The sequence below is a fragment of the Ahaetulla prasina genome, chromosome 7 (genome assembly GCF_028640845.1).
Source record: "Ahaetulla prasina isolate Xishuangbanna chromosome 7, ASM2864084v1, whole genome shotgun sequence".
Taxonomy (NCBI): domain Eukaryota; kingdom Metazoa; phylum Chordata; class Lepidosauria; order Squamata; family Colubridae; genus Ahaetulla; species Ahaetulla prasina.
In genome coordinates this window covers 7,878,905-7,898,635 of record NC_080545.1, presented here as the reverse complement: position 1 = coordinate 7,898,635, position 19,731 = coordinate 7,878,905, and the positions used below count along the sequence as shown (strand labels likewise).

General features: G+C 44.6%; 1 protein-coding gene across 2 annotated transcripts in view; it reads left to right on the top strand.

Moving 5' to 3' along the window:
- PRKAR2B (protein kinase cAMP-dependent type II regulatory subunit beta) overlaps positions 1–19,731 on the top strand; it is a 150,977-nt gene that overhangs the window by 25,275 nt on the left and 105,971 nt on the right. For both annotated transcript variants that reach the window (XR_009156037.1, XM_058190341.1), the window contains exon 2: positions 10,277–10,312. Coding sequence is in view for 1 of the 2 variants with exons in the window: in XM_058190341.1 (XP_058046324.1) it covers positions 10,277–10,312 (36 nt within the window). In the remaining variant the exon portion in view is untranslated. The remainder of the gene's footprint in view (positions 1–10,276; positions 10,313–19,731) is intronic.

The following is a 19,731-nucleotide window of genomic DNA, read 5'->3' as shown; positions in this document are numbered from 1 at the left end:
ACGGAATCTGGAGCACAGGGGTTGCAATATACAAAAAATGGAGCCTTACAGGGTTTGGTGATTTAGACTGTACTGTAGAAAGAGATTATCGGTACAGGGCAAAACTGGGAAATCTGTGGCCTTGAATCCCCCCTGTTTTTGTGGCCCTCTTCTGTAGTAACCGAAACGTATAGAAATTGTAGCGTCAGCCCTAAAATAAGCACATCAGAGTTGCAAAATAAGGTTTTTGGTCCCAACCCCATCTTGGCAAAGGGATGTTTATGGAATCCTCCCATTACTAAATGCAATTGTTGGCCGCCAAAAGATTTACCCATGGCCGTGTAGGAGAATGAGTAGTAGAACCTGGGGGGTGGTGTGAAAAGAGGAATCGGCTTAGTATCCCTACGTAGCCACAAGCAAACTAAGTCCAGCTACCTTGAATTCTGCTGATCCTTTTGCTGGTTATTAGTTAAGAGTCTGGTGGCTCAACAGACTAATGCAGTCTGTTATTAACAGCAGCTGCCTGCAATTACTGCAGGTTCTAGTCCCACCAGGCCCAAGGTTGACTCAGCCTTCCATCCTTTATAAGGTAGGTAAAATGAGGACCCAGATTGTTGGGGGCAATAAGTTGACTTTGTATATAAATATACAAATAGGATGAAGACTATTGCTAACATAGTGTAAGCCGCCCTGAGTCTTCGGATAAGGGCGGGATATAAATGCAAATTAAAAAAAAAAAATGATTCCGGTGCACTGGCAAGAGTAGCAATAAAAGGTAAAGGTAAAGGTTCCCCTTTGCACACATGTGCTAATCGTTCCTGACTCTAGGGGGCAGTACTCATCTCCGTTTCAAAGCCGAAGAGCTAGCACTGTCTGAAGACGTCTCCGTGGTCATGTGGCCGGCATGACTCAATGCCAAAGGCACACGGAACGCTGTAACCTTCCCACCAAAGGTGGTCCCTATTTTTCTACCTGCATTTTTTACGTGCTTTCGAACTGCTAGGTTGGCAGAAGCTGGGACAAGTCACGGGAGCTCACTCCGTTACGTGGCATCACTAGGGATTACTGCCGACCTTTCGATAGACAAGCTCAGCATCTTAGCCATTGAGCCACCGCGTCCTTTAAGTAGCAACAAATCGGTTTAATTTGCCCTTCAAGTGCAGACCTGATGTTTCACAAAGACCAGCTTGGCTTATACAAATTTGTGAATTAAACAATCCGTGTTTGTTTACACGCACTTTTATTACGATTATTTTGATTGTTATCACTTTGTAGAGTCATCCTTAATAATGCAGAAAATGAGTCATTCTATTTGGTCCATTGAGCTGTTTCTCTTTTTAAGATACAATTAATTTTACTATAGGATTTTAGTTTCTACTACATCGCTAAGTCTCACTTACCATCTTAATTATATTGGAATTGTGATTTTATTTTTGTCTTAGCGCTCAGGCAATTTAGCTCATTTTTGTTCTATACAGATGGCATTACATGATTGCTTCAAAGAATGGTAATTTTACTTTTTAAACCTTTGTTTTGTTGGCCAATGAGTAAAATAAACAAACTTGATTTTGCCTTCAGGAATTAAGCACAGCGGACTAATTCCACGGTCTAATCAGGGTTAGGGTGAGGGTTAGGGTTAGGCTAAACTCTGGTTATGTCATCATTTGTTCCCTGTCTATGTGAAATGAGAGGTTGATGTGTTGTGGGACGCTAACATGCAATTTGCAGAGGGACAATCCAGAATTTTTAGAGTTTTTTTGCTTATCAAATCTAGATCACAGTTGATTGAGGTACTAAAATGTGTTTGCACACATTGAAAGGTCTTTGGGCATATGAGGAAAAACAGGAATAGCTTGCCGTGTGTGCTTTTCTCTCTTACAAGCAGGGGTGTCCAACTCAATTTCATTGAGGGCCACATCAGGGCTGTGGTTGACTTCGGCGGGCCAGGCGGGCATGGTCGACTAAGAGGGTGTGGCCACCTTGATGCCTCTCCCCAAACTGCTGGCATGTTTCCTCTTCGTACTGGGTAGACCGGGCCAAAGCCACGCTGGCCCAATGTTTCCTCTTCACATTGGGTAAACTGGGCCGAAGTGACGCAAGACGGCCCCTTACATTTTCCAGGACGGCCCCGCAGGCCGGATCCGACCACATCGCGGGCCAAATCTGGCCCGTGGGCCTTGTGTTTGACCTCCCCCCCTGCCTTAATCGTTCATCGTCGGGTTTAGTCTCCAGACTTCTTACCATCTTTGTTGCTCTTCTCTGCACCCTTTCTAAGGAACCAGGTCCCCCTCCTGTTGTACTCTACATTGTTCCTGGCCTCGCGCGCAGGTCCAAAAGGAGTGTTGTTGGTTTTTTTGCAGCACAACCGGGCAACGTTTCTTGTGTATCTTTGAGAATAGCGGCAAGATACTTAGAGGTATCGCAGTTGTCTTTGTTTGTTCCTCTTCTGAACCGTTTGACTTCTCTTTTTAAATTCTTTTAAGTTACTCCCTTTTGAGGTGCGCAGTCGGGTGAACAGTCAGGTTCTATCCAAGTTGTTAGAAGATTGAAAACGATCTATTATTCCTGGGCTTCTGTTTTAATAGGTAAAGGTTCCCCTCGCACATATGTGCCAGTTGTTCCCGAATCTAGGGACGGTGCTCATCTCCATTTCAAAGCCAAAAAGCTAGCACTGTCCGAAGATGTCTCCATGGTCATGTGGCCGACATGACTCAATGCCAAAGGCACACGGAACACTGTTACCTTCCCACCAAAGGTGGTCCCTATTTTTCTACTTGCATTTTTTACGTGCTTTCGAACTGCTAGGTTGGCAGAAGCTGGGACAAGTAACAGGAGCTCACTCCGTTACGTGGCACTAGGGATTCGAACCGCTGAACTGCTGACCTTTCAATCGACAAGCTCAGCATCTTAGCCTCTGAGCCACCACGTTCCCCCCTCTTAATACAAAGCTCGAATTGGAGGCATTTTCCTTTCTATGGTTTTAGGATTGAACTGGTCTTGTTTCAGAAGCACGACTGCAGAGAGTATTTTAGTTCCTTCGTTCCCAGTGTTTTTGTTTGTGGATCTTCACAGCAGGGCAGAAAGCAATTCCCCATGAACCGAAACACTTCGCTTGTTTGTTTGTTTTTCCGCACCAAGTTGTTTTTCACCTGCACAACTCTCATTTTGGCCCTATGTTGAGTTGTTCACTTACAAGGTGAATGCTGTTCAGAAGAAAGCAATACCTTCGCCACTGCAGCTTCTTAATTCATTTCAGATTATATCTGAAGCTTGCTGGATTGGTTAATATCGAACGCCGTTTTTGTTACTGTGGCGGCCACAATCATCCCCCTCCAACCTCTAGCTTTTGAAAGAAAGTCACGGGTCCTTTAGGGACACGGCGATGGGTGTCGATTCATGAAATCACAGCTGTGACGTTATGTCCGACCATAAAAGGACTCGTTTTATATAGAAAGGCAAACTGCGGAAGGTCAAAAGACAAATCACAAGTCTGGGATTTTCAAGGGGGAGCAGAGATTAGGCTGAAGAAACCCAAAGCTGGACCTTCTCATTTTTTCTGTTCCACAGAACTGTATTCCATGGTCAGTTGTAAGACAAGCATCTAGAATAGAATAACAGAGTTGGAAGGGACCTTGGAGGTCCTCTAGTCCAACCCCCTGCTTAGGCAGGAAACCCTACACTTTAGAATAGAATAGAATAGAATAGAATAGAATAGAATAGAATAGAATAGAATAGAATAGAATAGAATAGATTTTTTTATTGGCCAAGTGTGGTTGGACACACAAGGAATTTGTCTTGGTGCATATGCTCTCAGTGTACATAAAAGATACCTTCATCAAGGTACAACACTTAATGATAGTCATAGGCTACAATTAAGCAATCAGGAAACAATATCAGTATAAATCGTAAGGATACAAGCAGCAAAGTTACAGTCATACAGTCATAAGTGGAAGGAGACGGGTGATGGGAATGATGAGAAGATTAATAGTAGTGCAGATTTAGTATATAATTTGATAGTGTTGAGGGAATTATTTGTTTAGCAGAGTGATGGCGTTTGGGAGAAACTGTTCTTGTGTCTAGTTGTTCTGGTGTGCAGTGTTCTATAGCATCGTTTTGAGGGTAGGAGTTGAAACAGTTTATGTCCAGGATGTGAAGTATCTGTAAGTATTTTCAAAGCCCTCGTTTTGACTCGTGCAGTATGCAGGTCCTCAATGGAAGGCAGGTTGGTAGCCATTGTTTTTTCTGCAGTTCTAATTATCCTCTGAAGTCTGTGTCTGTCTTGTTGGGTTGCAGAATCAAACCAGACAGTTATGGAGGTGCAGATGACAGACTCAATAATTCCTCTGTAGAACTGAATCAGCAGCTCCTTGGGCAGTTTGAGCTTTCTTAGTTGGCGCAGAAAGAATGTTCTTTGTTGTCCTTTTTTGATGACGTTTTTGAGGACTGGATCAGCATTGTAGTTTTCCACGGGCCAGCCTGGTGGGGTGGGGGGAAGAAATGGGATGGATGCCTCCTGCAGCACCCTGCTGGGTCCCTTACACTCCCTTTTGGCTGCCAGAGGCACTGCAGGCTGGTCATTTGCTATTTCCAGGTTGGTCCCGTGGGCGAGATTTAAGCACCCCGCGAACCTTGAGTTTGGCACCCCTGATCTAACCCATTCTAAAGGTGTTGCTAATGGCAAATTGAAACAGAAGAGGCACATAGCTGCCAAATTTTTTTCATTTAATAATTTGCTTTTAGAGCAATGCAACGAATCATAAACAAGACCCATGGTGGCGCAGTGGTTAGAGTACAGTATTGCAGGTTACTTCTGCTGACTGCCGGCTGCCTGCTATTTGGCTCTTCGAATCTTACTATGCTCAAGGTTGATTCAGGCTTCCATCCTTCCGAGGTGGGTCAAATGAGGACCCAGATTGTTGGGGGTAAGATGCTGACTCTGTAAACCGTTTAGAGAGGGCTGTAAAGCACTGTGAAGCGGTATATAAGTCTAAGTGCTATTACTGTTGCCGTAAACAACCAAGCTGCTCGTGGCACCTGCCCCACCCTAGTTTTTGTTCTGGCATTGTCTATTTTTTGGGGGGTGGGTGGGAATGTAATGAAGAGACATTTGGGAGCTTCTGATCGGAGCAAGCAACCCGAAGGGCAAGCAGAAAGAGGGGAGTTTTGCGGAGGAGCTTATGAGCTCGCGGAGTTGATTAGCTGCATTGAAGGAAGCTTGTTCCGCTAAGTGGCTGAGGCCGTGTGGTTTTCCTGTAACTGGTTGGGGGGTGGCATCTTTGTCTTGCTTGCTGAGCACACGGTCTGAGCAGAAGGGCCTTAACAGCTGCAAGCTGACTCATGGATCAGATCATGTGCCAGCAGGTGGACTTGCTTCCTTAGCCCGCAGTTGAGTCTTTGCAAAAGTGTCAGCTAGCTTCCTGACCTGGCAATAAATCGAAGCTCTCTTGATATTTCACAGCTTTGCTTGGTTCCCGAAGCATTCCGAAGGTTGTGTCGTTAACTCTCTGGCAAAGTTTTGCCTAGTACACCAGCTATCTCTCGTCTACAAAACAACAGTTCCCCTGTTCTGTCTCCTTCCCCACTTCAGACCCACGAGCTGGACTTCAGCCAGTGGATTCACAGCTCTTATCAGTCCTGGCAGAGAAATCGCAGCTGCCTGCCAAAGTTCAAACAAATGACTCACGTAGCAAGACTTTCAGCTCTTTTTGAAACGGTTCAGCTAAACTTTTGCTTCCCGTGGAGTGAGAGCAGTCCCAAAGCTCCTTATATATCCTGTGGGGTGGGGCTCCTGCCTCACCCTTCCTTTTGATGGCGCCGCCTCTCTAATCTTCTGAAGTGCGGGTCAAGCCAAGCTTGATTATTATTATTATCAGCTGGGTCTGAAGGCGTAGACTGGGGAAGGGAGGAATCAGGGGATGACGGCCTCATTACATCCTCCGACTGGTCTGGTTCTGGCTCCTGGAGCCGAGCCACAGGAATTGGTGCTCCCAAGGTAAGCCTTACCGGCCCTTCCTCCTCACTTTTAGAGTCACTTTCAGGCATGGGGCCAGGTTTGTGGGCTGGAGTCACAATACCCCCGGAAGGTCCCAACACCCATTTGCACTCTGATTCAGGTGATTCTGAGGGTATAGATCAGGGGTGTCAAACGCAAGGCCCGTACGGTGGATCCGCCCCGCAATGTTGTCGGATTTGGCCCACGGGGTCGTCCTGGTAAATGTAAGGGGCTGGCCCGTGTCGCTTCAGCCCAGTCTATCCAATGTGATGGGGAAACATTGGGCTAGGTGTGGTGTGGTGGTCTCTCGTGATATAAGAGTCAAACATGCGTTCTTCCTCGGGATGAGAGCCCAGAGTCAAATCCAAAGCTCCCTTTTATTATAATTCATGCAAGGGGGGATACATACTTGTAACATCATGATAGGTCAGTGAAGATGCATGCTTATGCAGTGAAACAATATACGATTGGCTGAGGTGCTTGCCTATTCAGTGAGTGCTAAGCTGAGATAGATACCTGCTATGATGAAAATGATTTCTCTGTTATACATCTGCTGTGTGTCAGGTTCCTCCCAAGAGCAGAGATTCCCTGGGAATGAGTCAGAGGCAGGAGACTAAAGTTCACATGGTTCAGTTGCTAGTGGTCTGCCAACTAAACAACCTGCACGTATAATCTCTACGGTGTGGCTTTAGCCTGTTCTACCCAGTGCAAAGAGGAAACATAGGGCTAATGTAGCTTCGGCCCAATCTACCCAGTGCGAAGTGGAAACATGCCAGCAACGTGCCGGGATACTTACGGGACCGTCTACTGCCGTCCTCTATCTCCCAACGACCGGTGCGTTCTCACAGAGAGGGACTCCTCAGGGTGCCGTCAGCCAAACAATGTCGACTGGCGGCCCCCAGGGGGAGGGCCTTCTCTGTGGGGGCTCCTACCCTGTGGAACGAACTTCCCCCTGGACTTCGACAACTATCTGACCTTAGGACCTTTCGCCGCGAACTTAAAACCTATTTATTCCGCCTTGCTGGACTGCCTTGATTTTTAAAACTTTTAATTTGATTTTATGGGTTTGAAATTTCTGTCAATTTTATAGGGTGTTATTATATTTTAAATTTGGCCATTTGAATAAGTTTTTTAATAAGTTGTTTTTTAGTATTGTATGTATTGTTTCTTTTGTATTTTATTTTGGCTGTTCACCGCCCTGAGTCCTTCGGGAGAAGGGCGGTATACAAATTAAAATATTATTATTATTATTAATTTGGGGAGTGGAGCCAAGTTGGTCACATCCACCCAGTCGGCCACGCCCAATAAGTGGCGTCAAGCTGGCCATGCCCACCCAATTGGACACCCCCTCCTCCGCTGTTAACTGTTAAGTGAACCACTACAATTGCTTAGTAACCCGGTTGCTTAGTGAATCTGGCTTTCCCATTGACTTTGCTTGTCAGAAGGTCACAAAAGGGGATCACATGACCCTCCCCTCTCCCCCCCGGGACACTGCCACCGTCATAAATACATGTCAGTTGCCAAGCCCCTAAATTTTTGATCATGTGTGACCATGGAGATGCTGCAACGGTCGTAAGTGTGAAAATGATCACAAGTCACTTTTTTCAGGCCTGTCGTAACTTCAAAGGGTCACCAAACGGATGGACGAATGGTCAAGGACTACCTGTATTTGGTATTCAAGGGTTATGTTGCGGCCCACCAGCGGCCAGCAGATTTAGACAGTGAGGAGGTTGGGGAGGAACATGGGCCAGTCCTGGAGTCTGGGGGAGGCTCTGACGAGGGCTCTGTATTGGAGGCAGAGAGGGGACCAGGGCCGTCTGACAGTTATCAGCTGCCTTCAGAATCAGACATCAATGAGGCAGACGAATAGCTGGAGCCTGTTCCCAGTGTGTGCATGTGCAGAGTTGCCAGATGAAGGGAACAGCTAAAGAACAAGGGTCGACTTGGGAGTAAGGCCACAGGTGGACGATGAATGGCCCCTCCCAGAGGGAATTAAAAGAGGAGCAAAAGGGGAGTGGAGTTTGCAGGAGACAATTAGTTCGTTTAATTGGTTCCTGACTCCTTGCCAAGTTTTGAAGATATCGGCCTGGCAGCTCTCCAAGCCAGAGAAGGTCTGTGACTGTAAATTCTCCCTTGAAAGACTTTGCTGGATGTGAATGAGAAGAATTCACAGTAACTTAATAAAAAAGGGGTTTTTGTCGGGGCGAGGCTTCTGCTTCGTGCCCTTGGGAAGCCTAGGTCAGAACTGATCACTTCTAGAAAATAACCACCATATTGTAACTTTGATGCCATACGTACATTTTATAAATAAATCTATTTCGCAAAAAAAGCTGGCGTCTCTCGTTTTCAAGACAGTGCTTCTGGCTGTTTTAAGTCAATATTCACAATTTCCAAGTGAACAAGTGTGCGAGTGTCTGCCGATTTGAATTTCTGATATAGCTGCTAGAAGCTGCCTTATTTTTGAAGAGACACACACAGTGGGTTTGAGTCAAGACTAGAAAAACATGAAGAAATTCCAGGAATTTGGTTTATAGTTGAATGGTCCTTGTCTGATTATTTCCATTCTTCCACAGGGAATCGGTCTGCTTTGCCCTAACCCAGAGGTCTGCAAACTTGGCTCTGTTAAGACTTGTGGACTTCAACTCCCAGAGTTCCTTTGCTCAGCTTTGCTGCCTGAGGAACTCTGGGAATTGAAGTCCACAAGTCTTAAAAAGAGCCAAGTTTGCAGACCCCTGCCCTAACCTAACTGAATATTGCAAGGATTTTTCAGCGCTCCGTGTCACCCACAGACCTCCAGGATCGGCAGAACAGTTGTTTTATCCCAGTGCAGGTAGTCCTCGATTTACAACAGTAATCGCTTAGCAACCGTTAGAAGTTACAACGGCACTGAAAAAAAGTGATGACCATTGTTCACCCTGCCGACGGTTGCGGCATCCCCACAGTCACGTGGTCAAAATTCAGACGCTTGGAAACTGGCATGTACATGTGACTGTTGTAGTATCCCAGAGTAACGTGATCCCCTTTTGCGACCTTCTGACCAGCAAAGTCCATGGCGAATCCAGATTCATTTAACAACCGGGTTACTAATTTACAGTGGTGAAATGCACAATTTTTTTTACTACCGGTTCTGTGGGCGTGGCTTGGTGGGCGTGGCAGGGGAAGGATACTGCAAAATACCCATTCCCATCCCACTCCAGGGGAAGGATACTGCAAAATCTCCATTCCCACTCCACTCCAGGGGAAGGATACTGCAAAATCCCCATTCTCACCCCACTCCAGGGGAAGGATACTGCAAAATCCCCATTCCCACTCCACTCCAGGGGAAGGATACTGCAAAATCTCCATTCCCACTCCACTCCAGGGGAAGGATACTGCAAAATCCCCATTCCCACCCCACTCCAGGGGAAGGATACTGTAAAATCCCCATTCCCACCCCACTCCAGGGGAAGGATACTGTAAAATCCCCATTCCTACCCCACTCCAGCGGAAGGATACGGCAAAATCTCCATTCCCACCCCACTCCAGGGGAAGAATACTGTAAAATCCCCATTCCCACCCCACTCTGGGGCCAGCCCTAGGTGGTATTTGCCGGTTCTCTGAACTACTCAAAATTTCCGCTACCGGTTTTCCAGAACCTGTCAGAACCTGCTGGATTTCACCCCGCCAATTTAACAAATGCAGCGATTCACTTAACAACGGTGGCAAGTAAGGTGGTAAAATGGGGCAAAACTCACTTAACAAATTTCCCACTTAGCAACGTCAATTTTGGGCTGAGTTGTGGTCGTAAGTCGAGGAGTACTTGTATGTGTGGTTTTCCAATCTTCTGACAGGTTTTTGAGACCATCAGGTTGTGTTGGAGACAAACAGCTGATCGTTCTACATTTCAATTAAAACTTAGGCGGATAAAAGTGAGGGGAATTGACATTTTCAAATATAGCGAAGGAAAAAGGTTTTGAAAAGCAAGAGCTGTTGCTTGGAGAGATAAAAGAGAAGTGAACATCAAAGTGGAATTTCACATTTGAGTTTCTGTATCGACCCCTCCCCCCTTAACTATTAGTTGTTTCTCATTCCCTTTGAATTTCATAGTTCTTTTTTCCCCCCCAAGAAAACGGTTTTAACAATTGCATCCCAGGCAGAATTTCAAATTTTAGCAGACATTTACGTAGATCAGTTGTGATCATCGAGCTATATAAAATCAAATTAAAAATTGTCATGGGTTAAAAACTGCGTTCACATAGTTTAGAAAACTGTTTGTGTATATTTTTCTTGACTGACACAATCTTTGTTGTCTTTTGTTTTGTTCAGCTCCAGTGATCAACCGGTTCACAAGACGAGCATCGGGTGAGTTCCTGAATTTAAATATTCACGCATCAGTTGATTATTGAAATGTTGTTATTTGTCATTTGATGTAATGTTCTTATCGTGTATAAAACCCCTAATATCGCCTTCTTTTTATAATGTAATTATCTGTTGCACTTTTTTTTAAAAGGGAGAAAACCCCCCCACAAAAATAACTACCTTGAAATAATATCAATTGCATTTGATAAATATATAATGAAGATACTTTCTTTATCTTAAGCGGGGTTCTTGGGACATATTTCCATCAAGATCATCTTGCATTAGGGGTGTCAAACTCACGGCATCGTCACATGATGTATCATGATTCCCTTCCCCTTTGCTAAACTGGGCTCACTCCGTTACATGGCACTAAGGATTCGAACCGTTGAACCTCCGGCCTTTCGATTGACAAGCTCAGCGTCTTACCCACTCAGCCACCGCGTCCCCCTAGATGGCCTAGACATTGTTATTTGAACATAGATCTTTTCAACATTCATATTTTATTGTGTTTATTGTGTTAATAGATATTGCTAGTCCATGTTTGATATGCCATAGCCTGAATAACTAAATAAACAGAAATAGCTTTTTCATTTTTAATCAGCAAGAGGACAAATTTTGACCAGAAATAAGTAAGTCTTGAGAGATGGAATTTCAGCTTGGAATGGAGAGCGCCATCTTCCAAAATTTGCTAAATTCTTGGGGTGCCGTTGTAACTTTGAACGGTCACTAAATGAACTGTTGTAAAACAAGAACTACCTGTGCTCCAGAGGCACCCCCTAAATGGACCAGAGCAGTGGTGAAATCCGATTTTTTTTTAGTACCGGTTCTGTGGGTGTGACTTGGTGGGCGTGGTGTAGCTTGGTGGGTGTGGCTTGGTGGGCGTGGCAGGGGAAGGATACTGCAAAATCCCCATTCCCTCCCCACTCCTGGGGGAAGGATACTGCAAAATCTCCATTCCCACCCCACTCTGGGGCCGTGGTATTTGCCGATTCTCCGAACTGCTCAAAATTTCCGCTACCGGTTCTCCGGAACCTGTCGGAACCTGCTGGATTTCACCCCTGGACCAAAGGTTCCTGAATCTAGAACCGAAAGAGACTTTCTGCCTTCAAAATTGATTACTTAACAGATAGTATTCTTATGATCGGTTGGTTCAGCTACCAGAAAGTTTCTTTTTCTCTTATTGGATTTGTGTTTTAAGGATGGCCTCTGCTTCATCTTGGCGGAAATTAACCAATTAGATAGCCAGAGGTTAATTGTAGAAGCACCTGCTGACAATAATATGGGGCATTAATTATTTAGCAGCTAATCCAGCCAACATGCTGTGACTATTAACAGAGGGTTTTTTTAAAATATATTCTGCATAATTGTGCACAGCTGCTGTGATGGCACAGTTCCATGCAAATCCATCCTGGCCACATCCTTATCTTTCATCCAGGGTGCCTCCTTTTTGGCAGTACAATTGCCATTCTTCTCCCCCCCCCCCCGCTTATTAAATTCAGAGTGGTATTAATGTGGGGAATGGGGCAGTGGGAGTTGGGTCAGTAAAGAAGAGCTTCAAACTGTGTCATGACCTGGTCTCGTGGATCCCTCCCTCTAACAAAGAATTATTATTTTTTCCCCGCAATGGGTAGCCGAGTCATTTACATAGATCACATGTTTCTCAACCTTGGCAGCTTGAAGATGACTTGTAGACTACAACTCCCAGAATTCCCCAACCAAGGTTGAGGAAACAATGACATCAGAGGTGGGTTTCAGCAGGTTCTGACCAGTTCTGGAGAACCGGTAGCGGAAATTTTGAGTAGTTTGGAGAACAGGTAGTAAAAATTCTGACTGGCTCCACCCTCATCTATTCTCTGCCTCCTGAGTCCCAGCTGATCGGCAGGAAATGAGGATTTTGCAGTAACCTTCTCCTGGAGTGGGCAGGGAATGGAGATTTTACAGTATTCTTCCCCTGGAGTGGGGAGGGAATGGGGATTTTGCAGTAACCTTCCCCTGGAGTGGGCAGGGAATGGAGATTTTGCAGTAACCTTCCCCTGGAGTGAGGAGGAAATAAGGATTTTACAGTATTCTTCCCCTGCCATGCCCACCAAGCCACGCTCACTAAGCCAAGCCCACAAAACTGGTAGTAAAAAAATTTGAAACCCACCACTGATTGACATAAGATTAAACGAGGTTGAACGAAGGATTCACCTGCGTGCTGTCTTCACAAAATATCACACCTTTTGCTAAATACGTTTAAAAGATAGAGGTGGGAGGTGCTGTTGTTGTTTCCCCCCCCCCCACCTATAGTCTGAATTATTTCATCCTGATTATGGGGAACGCCGAATAGTTTTTTTTCCCCCAATATGTTTCATTTTTGAAATAGGTTTTTTAAAAGTCCTGAATTGGCAGGGTTTGTGTCAAGAATCTTTCAAGATTTGCAGGCATGGCATTGTGATGGGAGGTATCCAGGGGTGGGCTTCCAAAATTTTAGCAAGGGGTTCTCTGCCCCGTTGCTGGGTGGGCGTGGCCATGGTGGGCGTGGCCTAGTCAGCCTCCTGCACCATGGCTGCGGGGGGAGACGGACGGACATTTTTGCCCTCCCTGGGCTCCGGAGGCTTTCCTTGAGTCTCCAGGAGGGCAAAAATGGCCTCCCCAGGCTCTGGAGGCCGGAAACAGACTTCCCTAACTTCCAGTAGGCCCATTTTTTGCCCTCCCCAATCCTCCGTTTGCACCCTGCACTTAACCTGCATCCAAACCAGGACGCGTGGGGACTCCGGGGCGGGGCGGGGTGGGCACGGCCAGCCAGGAGTGGGATTTGGGGGTTCTCCAAACTGCACAGAATCGTAGCTAGAGGTTCTCCCGAACCCCTGTGACCCCCCCAGCAGCTCACCCGTAGAGGTATCTCCTGTAGCAGGCCAACATTATCTGTGTAGGAGGAGTGGTAGAACTTGTGGGTGGAGTCAAAAGAGGAATCAGCCTAGAATTCCTACGCAGCCACAAGCAAACTAAGTCCAACCTTCCTTGGATTCTATAGACCAGGGGTCTCCAACCTTGGCAACTTTAAGACTTGTGGACTTCAACTCCCAGAATTCCTCAGTCAGCTTTGCTATAATAAATTGATGGATGATATAGATGATACATACATAGATGAGGTAGATAGATGAATTTGATAGATGATAGATAGATAGATGAAATCGATAGAGGATACATAGATGATAGATGAAATTGATAGATGATAGATAGAGATTGATACCGTAGATAGAAATAGATAGATAGATAGATAGATAGATAGATAGATAGATAGATAGATATAATAAATTGATGGATGATATAGATGATACATAGATGAGGTAGATAGATGAAATTGATAGATGATAGATAGATAGATACCATAGATAGATATAGAGATAGATAGATAAGAGATAGATAGATAGACAGATAGATGAGATAGATGAAAAGATAGGTGTAGATACAAAATTGATGGATGAGAGATATAGATGATACATAGATGAGATCGATAGATGAAATCGATAGATGATAGATAATCAATTGGTGGATGATAGCTATAGATCAGGGGTCTCCAACCTTGGCAGCTTTAAGCCTGGAGGACTTCCAGAATTCCTCAGCCAGGTTTGCTGGCTGGGGAATTCTGGGAGTTGAAGTCCACAAGTCTTAAAGTTGCCAAGGTTGGAGACCCCTGCTATAGACCCTCATCTAATTCCAGGCAGGTGCCGACTGTTAGTTTAAGAAGATTTCTGTGCATACGCTGTTTAGCAATAAATCGGTCGGCTGGGGAATTCCAGACGTTGGTTGCCGAGGGTGAACAACCCTACCCTAGACTGTCCTGAACATCCATTATTAGTGACCTTATTTAGTAAAAGGCAGGAAATGTTCATTTTAGCAGCTGTCCATATGTACCATAAAATTACGCGGATTGTGAGCTGAGCAGAAAAATCTGAGAACAATATAATGGTAGAATTATTTGAATTAAACTGACACAATATCTCAGAGAGTTTAATGCATCAAGTAAAAAAAACAAAGAACAATTAATATTCAGCAGAAGGGAGAACACATTATTAAGGGAATTTTAAGTAGGACTTTTTTTTTTTTCAAATTAGGTAAAATATATCCTGTACAGAAATAGAATTTTATCTCTAGAGAAAGGGTGCAACGTGCTTGCACGACATACCAAAAAAAATAAAAAATTGAATCTTTTATATCTGCGGGATCTGACTTGGCTGGGAAAGCTTCTTCCAAGTTGCCCCAGTCCTTTTGACTGGTCATTACTTCCGTCCAAATTCCGGATATTTTTAACAAACCAGGATTTTGGATCAGGAACATCTCCAGAGAGAATGAATGAGAGCATCCGGCTGTGTTTCAGCTGTGTTTTTCTTTCAGTGTCTTCCTGGTGAAAGGTCTTAACACTGTCTGGCTGCTTGCTATGGCTCATTAAACATTGGTGGTGAGAACTCACATTGGGTGTGCCCAAGGCAGTGATGGCTAACCTTTTCTGGACCAAGTGCCCAATGCGTGCAGCCCCCCCCATGTAATGCACACGTGGCCCTATTAATGCACCCTGTGCATGTGCGTGCCCCCCTGTCATGTCCCCCTCCCCCTCCGACGGCCGGGTCTGGGAAGTCTGTATCAAGCGTGGCCACGAAGCCTCTGCAGCTTTGCCAAATTCCTTTCAGATTTCTCAGGCAGGCAGGAATCCAAGGTGTGACTTCAGCAAACCAGATGAGACTTTGCTTGACTCAAATTGCTTGACTCAAGCTGGTCTTTTATATAGGCCATGGGGTGTGGCTCCATGACTCAGCACTTATCCAGGCCTGCCCCTCCCTTCCTTTTGCTGACGTCGCCTCTCAATTCTCCGGAAGCGGGGATCCGTCCACTGTGAACTCCCTTCCTCCTGATCTGCTGCCGGCAATTCTAGCACGTGGCTGGCTTCGTGCTCACACGCTGTGGGAGTGAGGTTTGTTTGTTCATTCCTGACATTCTGTCCGGGCATGGTGCCAGGGCTGGGGGCTGGAGGCATGCCAGGCCATTATCAGACTCTGAATCGGATACCAGGAGATGGGAGGGGCCCGGCTGAGGAGAGGAGGGCGGGCGAGGCACAACACCCCGCATGTGCCCCGTCCCCAAAATGCAATGTGTGTGCGGCCCCCATGCTTTCACCCTGCCCCTGTGAATGCGCACACATCCCTCCAGGCATACACGCCCCAGCATGCCCCCTGCGGCAGAGACCCGAAGACCAGCTGGCCAGCGGCCGACATGTCTCATGAGCAGTGGAGCTGAACTGGGGTGACAGCTCGTGTGCCCACAGAGAGGGCGCTGTGTGCCATCTCTGGCACATGTGCCATAGGTTCGCCATCATGGGCCTAGGGTTAACATATATCTATGGAGCTTCTCACTGATCCAGGTCATGGTTCTCCCAAAGGTACCATCGGGACAAAATTGTTGTGGTCCGCCAGCAGCCTGCGGACAAACCCTCTGACGTGAACTCAAAAGATTCCTTTATTAGGAGCGCCGGCAACCCTAGCAAAAAGTTTCTCTCTTACCGCAGGCTAACTAGTCTGTCTGGCATGAAGATGTATAATTTCCTGCCACACCTATTCATCTCCGCCCCCTGCCTTTTATCCCCTGAGCTAGAGTGGAGCTTCGCTAGCAATGGTGGCTCTTCCGTCCCAAGGATCGGCCCATAGATTTCCACTGCTCTCCTCTCCTCTGCCTTCTGTGCATCCGTGCGTCAGGCACTGGACCCAGCTGTTCCTCCTCTTCCTCATCAGCCGCCTCCAGATCTGGGGGCTGTTGACTCTCCATCTGAGGGCTGACGGACAGCCCAGGCTCCGCCTCTATCTCTCTCTCTGCCCGCTCCATTCCCTCTTCCCCCTTGGCGCTCTCAGGTTGCCTTGATGCTGAGCCTGACTCCCACGCCTCTTCCTCATCCAATTCGGCTGCTGGAAGGTCTGGCGGCCGATAGGCCACAAGAGGAGCACCCATACGTCTGGGACGCAAGCTGCCTTGATAATCATCTAATTTCATTGTGCCTTGCACAGATCGAAGGCACTTGGTACCGGAGGCCACAAAACAACTCCATAATATTGTGGGTTTTTTTTTTTTTTGCATCTTTAACTGTAGAGTTGAAGTTCTTTTCCAAAAAGCTTCATTTTTTCCTTCTTCTTCTGTGACCCTAGAGTGGCTGTGACCTAACCAAAAAGTTCTAATTTTGCTTTCTCAATCCAAAAGGCATCTTCCCCGAAAGGGGAATTTTAGAAAAAAACAATTTACGACTTAACCGTGTGCGACCGCAAGTTGAGCCCAAAATTTCTGTTGTTAAGTGAGACATTTGTGAGATGAATTTTGTCCCGTGTTACGACCTTCCTTGCCACTGTTTTTTAGGTGAATCCCTGCGGCTGATAATTTAGTAGTCCAGTTGTTAAATGAATCTGGACTTCGCTCGTCATAAGGTTGTAAAAGGGGAGAACCTGACTTATGACAGTCATAAATATGAATCAGTTGCCAAACATTTGAATTTTGAAGGGATGCTGCAAAGGTTGTATCTCTAAAAAACGGCTGTAAGTCACATTTTCCAGTGCTGTTGTAACTTTGAATGGTCACTAAATGAACTGCCGTAAATCAAGGACTTCCTGTACCAATAGGTTTGGCCACATTTGTAGTATGGTCTTGTTATATATTTTGGACTGTTGACACCCACCAGTGGTTTATTTGAGATTTATTACAAATAAAAGATGTGTTTCCCTTGCAAAACGCTTCAATTTCCTTTCTTTTTCTCTGGCTTCAGTCCTTTATTGGCGTAAACGAAAAGAGGCTAACATGAAAAATTGTGTTTCTTGACACCTGAGGCGTTGACATGTGCAGACGGAAGACACAAAAAATCCAGTAGAAATCTGTTATTTTTCAAATCCTGGCTCTGGTTTGTAACACCTGGAAGTTGTAAAGTTTCATTTATAGACACATCCTGGAAGAGATACACGGATAGGGAGAAAACCAAAACAATCTGGAACTGAACACACTCAAAACCGTAGAAATGGTGGTAGACTTTAGGAGAAACCCTTCCATACTTCCACCTCTCACAATACTAGATAACGCAGTATCAACAGTAGAAACCTTTAAATTTCTGGGTTCTATCATATCGCAAGATCTCAAATGGACAGCTAACATCAAAAACATCATCAAAAAAGGACAACAAAGAATGTTCTTTCTGCGCCAACTCAGTAAGCTCAAACTGCCCAAGGAGCTGCTGATCAGTTCTACAGAGGAATTATTGAGTCTGTCATCTGCACCTCTATAACTGTCTGGTTCGGTTCTGCAACCCAACAAGAAAAACACAGACTTCAGAGGATAATTAGAACTGCAGAAAAAATAATTGCTACCAACCTGCCTTCCATTGAGGACCTGTATACTGCACAAATCAAGAAGAGGGCCGTGAAAATATTTACAGATCCCTCACATCCAGGACATCAACTGTTTCAACTCCTACCTTCAAAACGATGTTATAGGGCACTGCACACCAGAACAACTAGACACAAGAACAGTTTTTTCCCGAAGGCTATCACTCTGCTAAACAAATAATTCCCTCAACACTGTCAAACTATTTACTAAATCTGCACTACTATTAATCTTCTCATCGTTTCCATCACCCATCTTCTTCCACTTATGACTGTATGACTGCAACTTTGTTGCTGGTAATCCTTATGATTTATATTGATATATTGACCATCATTTGTGTTGGAAATGTTGTACCTTGATGAAGGTATCTTTTCTTTTATGTACACTGAGAGCATATGCACCAAGACGAATTCCTTGTGTGTCCAATCACACTTGGCCAATAAAAAATTCTATTCTATTCTATTCTATTCTATTCTATTCTATTCTATTCTATTCTATTCTATTCTATTCTATTCTATTCTATTCTCTGCTAAACAAATAATTCCCTCGACACTGTCAAACTATTATTAAACCTCACTACTGTTAATCTTCTCATTGTTCCCATCACCCATTTCCTTCCACTTATGACTGTATGACTGTAACTTTGTTGCTTGTATCCTTACGATTGATATTGATATCGATTGGTTCTTGATTGCTTATTTGTACCCTATGACTATCATTAAGTGTTATACCTTATGATTCTTGACGAAGAATCGTAAGAATCATAAGACGAAGAAAGAACGAAGTATCTTTTCTTTTATGTACCCTGAGAGCGTATGCACCAAGACAAATTCCTTGTGTGTCCAATCACACTTGGCCAATAAAAAAATTCTATACTATTCTAATAAGCCCAATCGGGCTTTTGAGCGTATACGCTAAAATAAGCCAGCCCCGAAAATATTTAAACGCAGAGCTGGAAATAGAGGTAAGACGGTAAGAGGAGCCCCATCTTGCTCCACGTGCCCCAAAATAATGACCTCCTCGAAAATAAGGCCAAGCGTTTATTTCAGGGTTTTAAAAAAATGTAAGACAGGGTCTTATTTTCGGGGAAACACGATAGTTACTTAAAACATTACTCAAAGTGACACCCCTTTCCTGCTCCCATTAGAAGGAGACCAAATTAAAGCGCCTCAAAAGATGGCCGACTGATTTTTGCTCAAGCACATCCAATGAAAGGAACCCATATTTCTGAGTAATTGGTTCCACCCTCAACCATCTTTTACTGCTAAAAAGTGTTTTTTGTTTTTTTTAATGTTCAGATAGCATCCGTCTTCCTAATCCATTACTGGAACTGAACAGGAACAAATCTTGACCTTCTCCGTTTAACATCTTTTTAGGGTTTTTAAGAGAGAGCTATTATATTCCCGTTTGGTTGTCTCTCCTCAACTTTGCTATCTTTCTGGCTCTGTAAAGAAGTCTTATTTTTAGATACCTTGATTTGTTGCTCTTTCGAGAACCTGTTCAAGTGAGCATGATTCTTAAAGCAGGATAGCCAGAATTATTATTTCTTTTCCATTTTTTGGTCAGCCGTGCTTCGGTTTATGCAGCCTAAAGTTGATTTGCATTTTATGACAGCTGCCAGCTCATGCTAAATTACAGTTTGCAACTACAATATGCAATCATTTGTAATCAATTATCGTCTGTAATCTATTATAGTTTTAAAATACTTAATAAGATATCCAGCTAGCTTATATTCGTTTATTTGATCTCTGTTCTCCAATAAAGGCTTCCCATTTGTCTTTATTAACATTTATATCCTTATAATTTATATTGATATTGTTTCCTGATTGCTTATTTGTACCCTATTACTATCATTAAGTGCTGTACCTTATGATTCTTGACAAATGTATCTTTTATGTACTTTGAGAGCTTCTGCACCAAGACAAAGTCGTTTTGGGGCCAATAACACTTGGCCAATAAAAATTCTATTCTATTCTATTCTATTCTATTCTATTCTATTCTATTCTATTCTATTCTATTCTATTCTATTC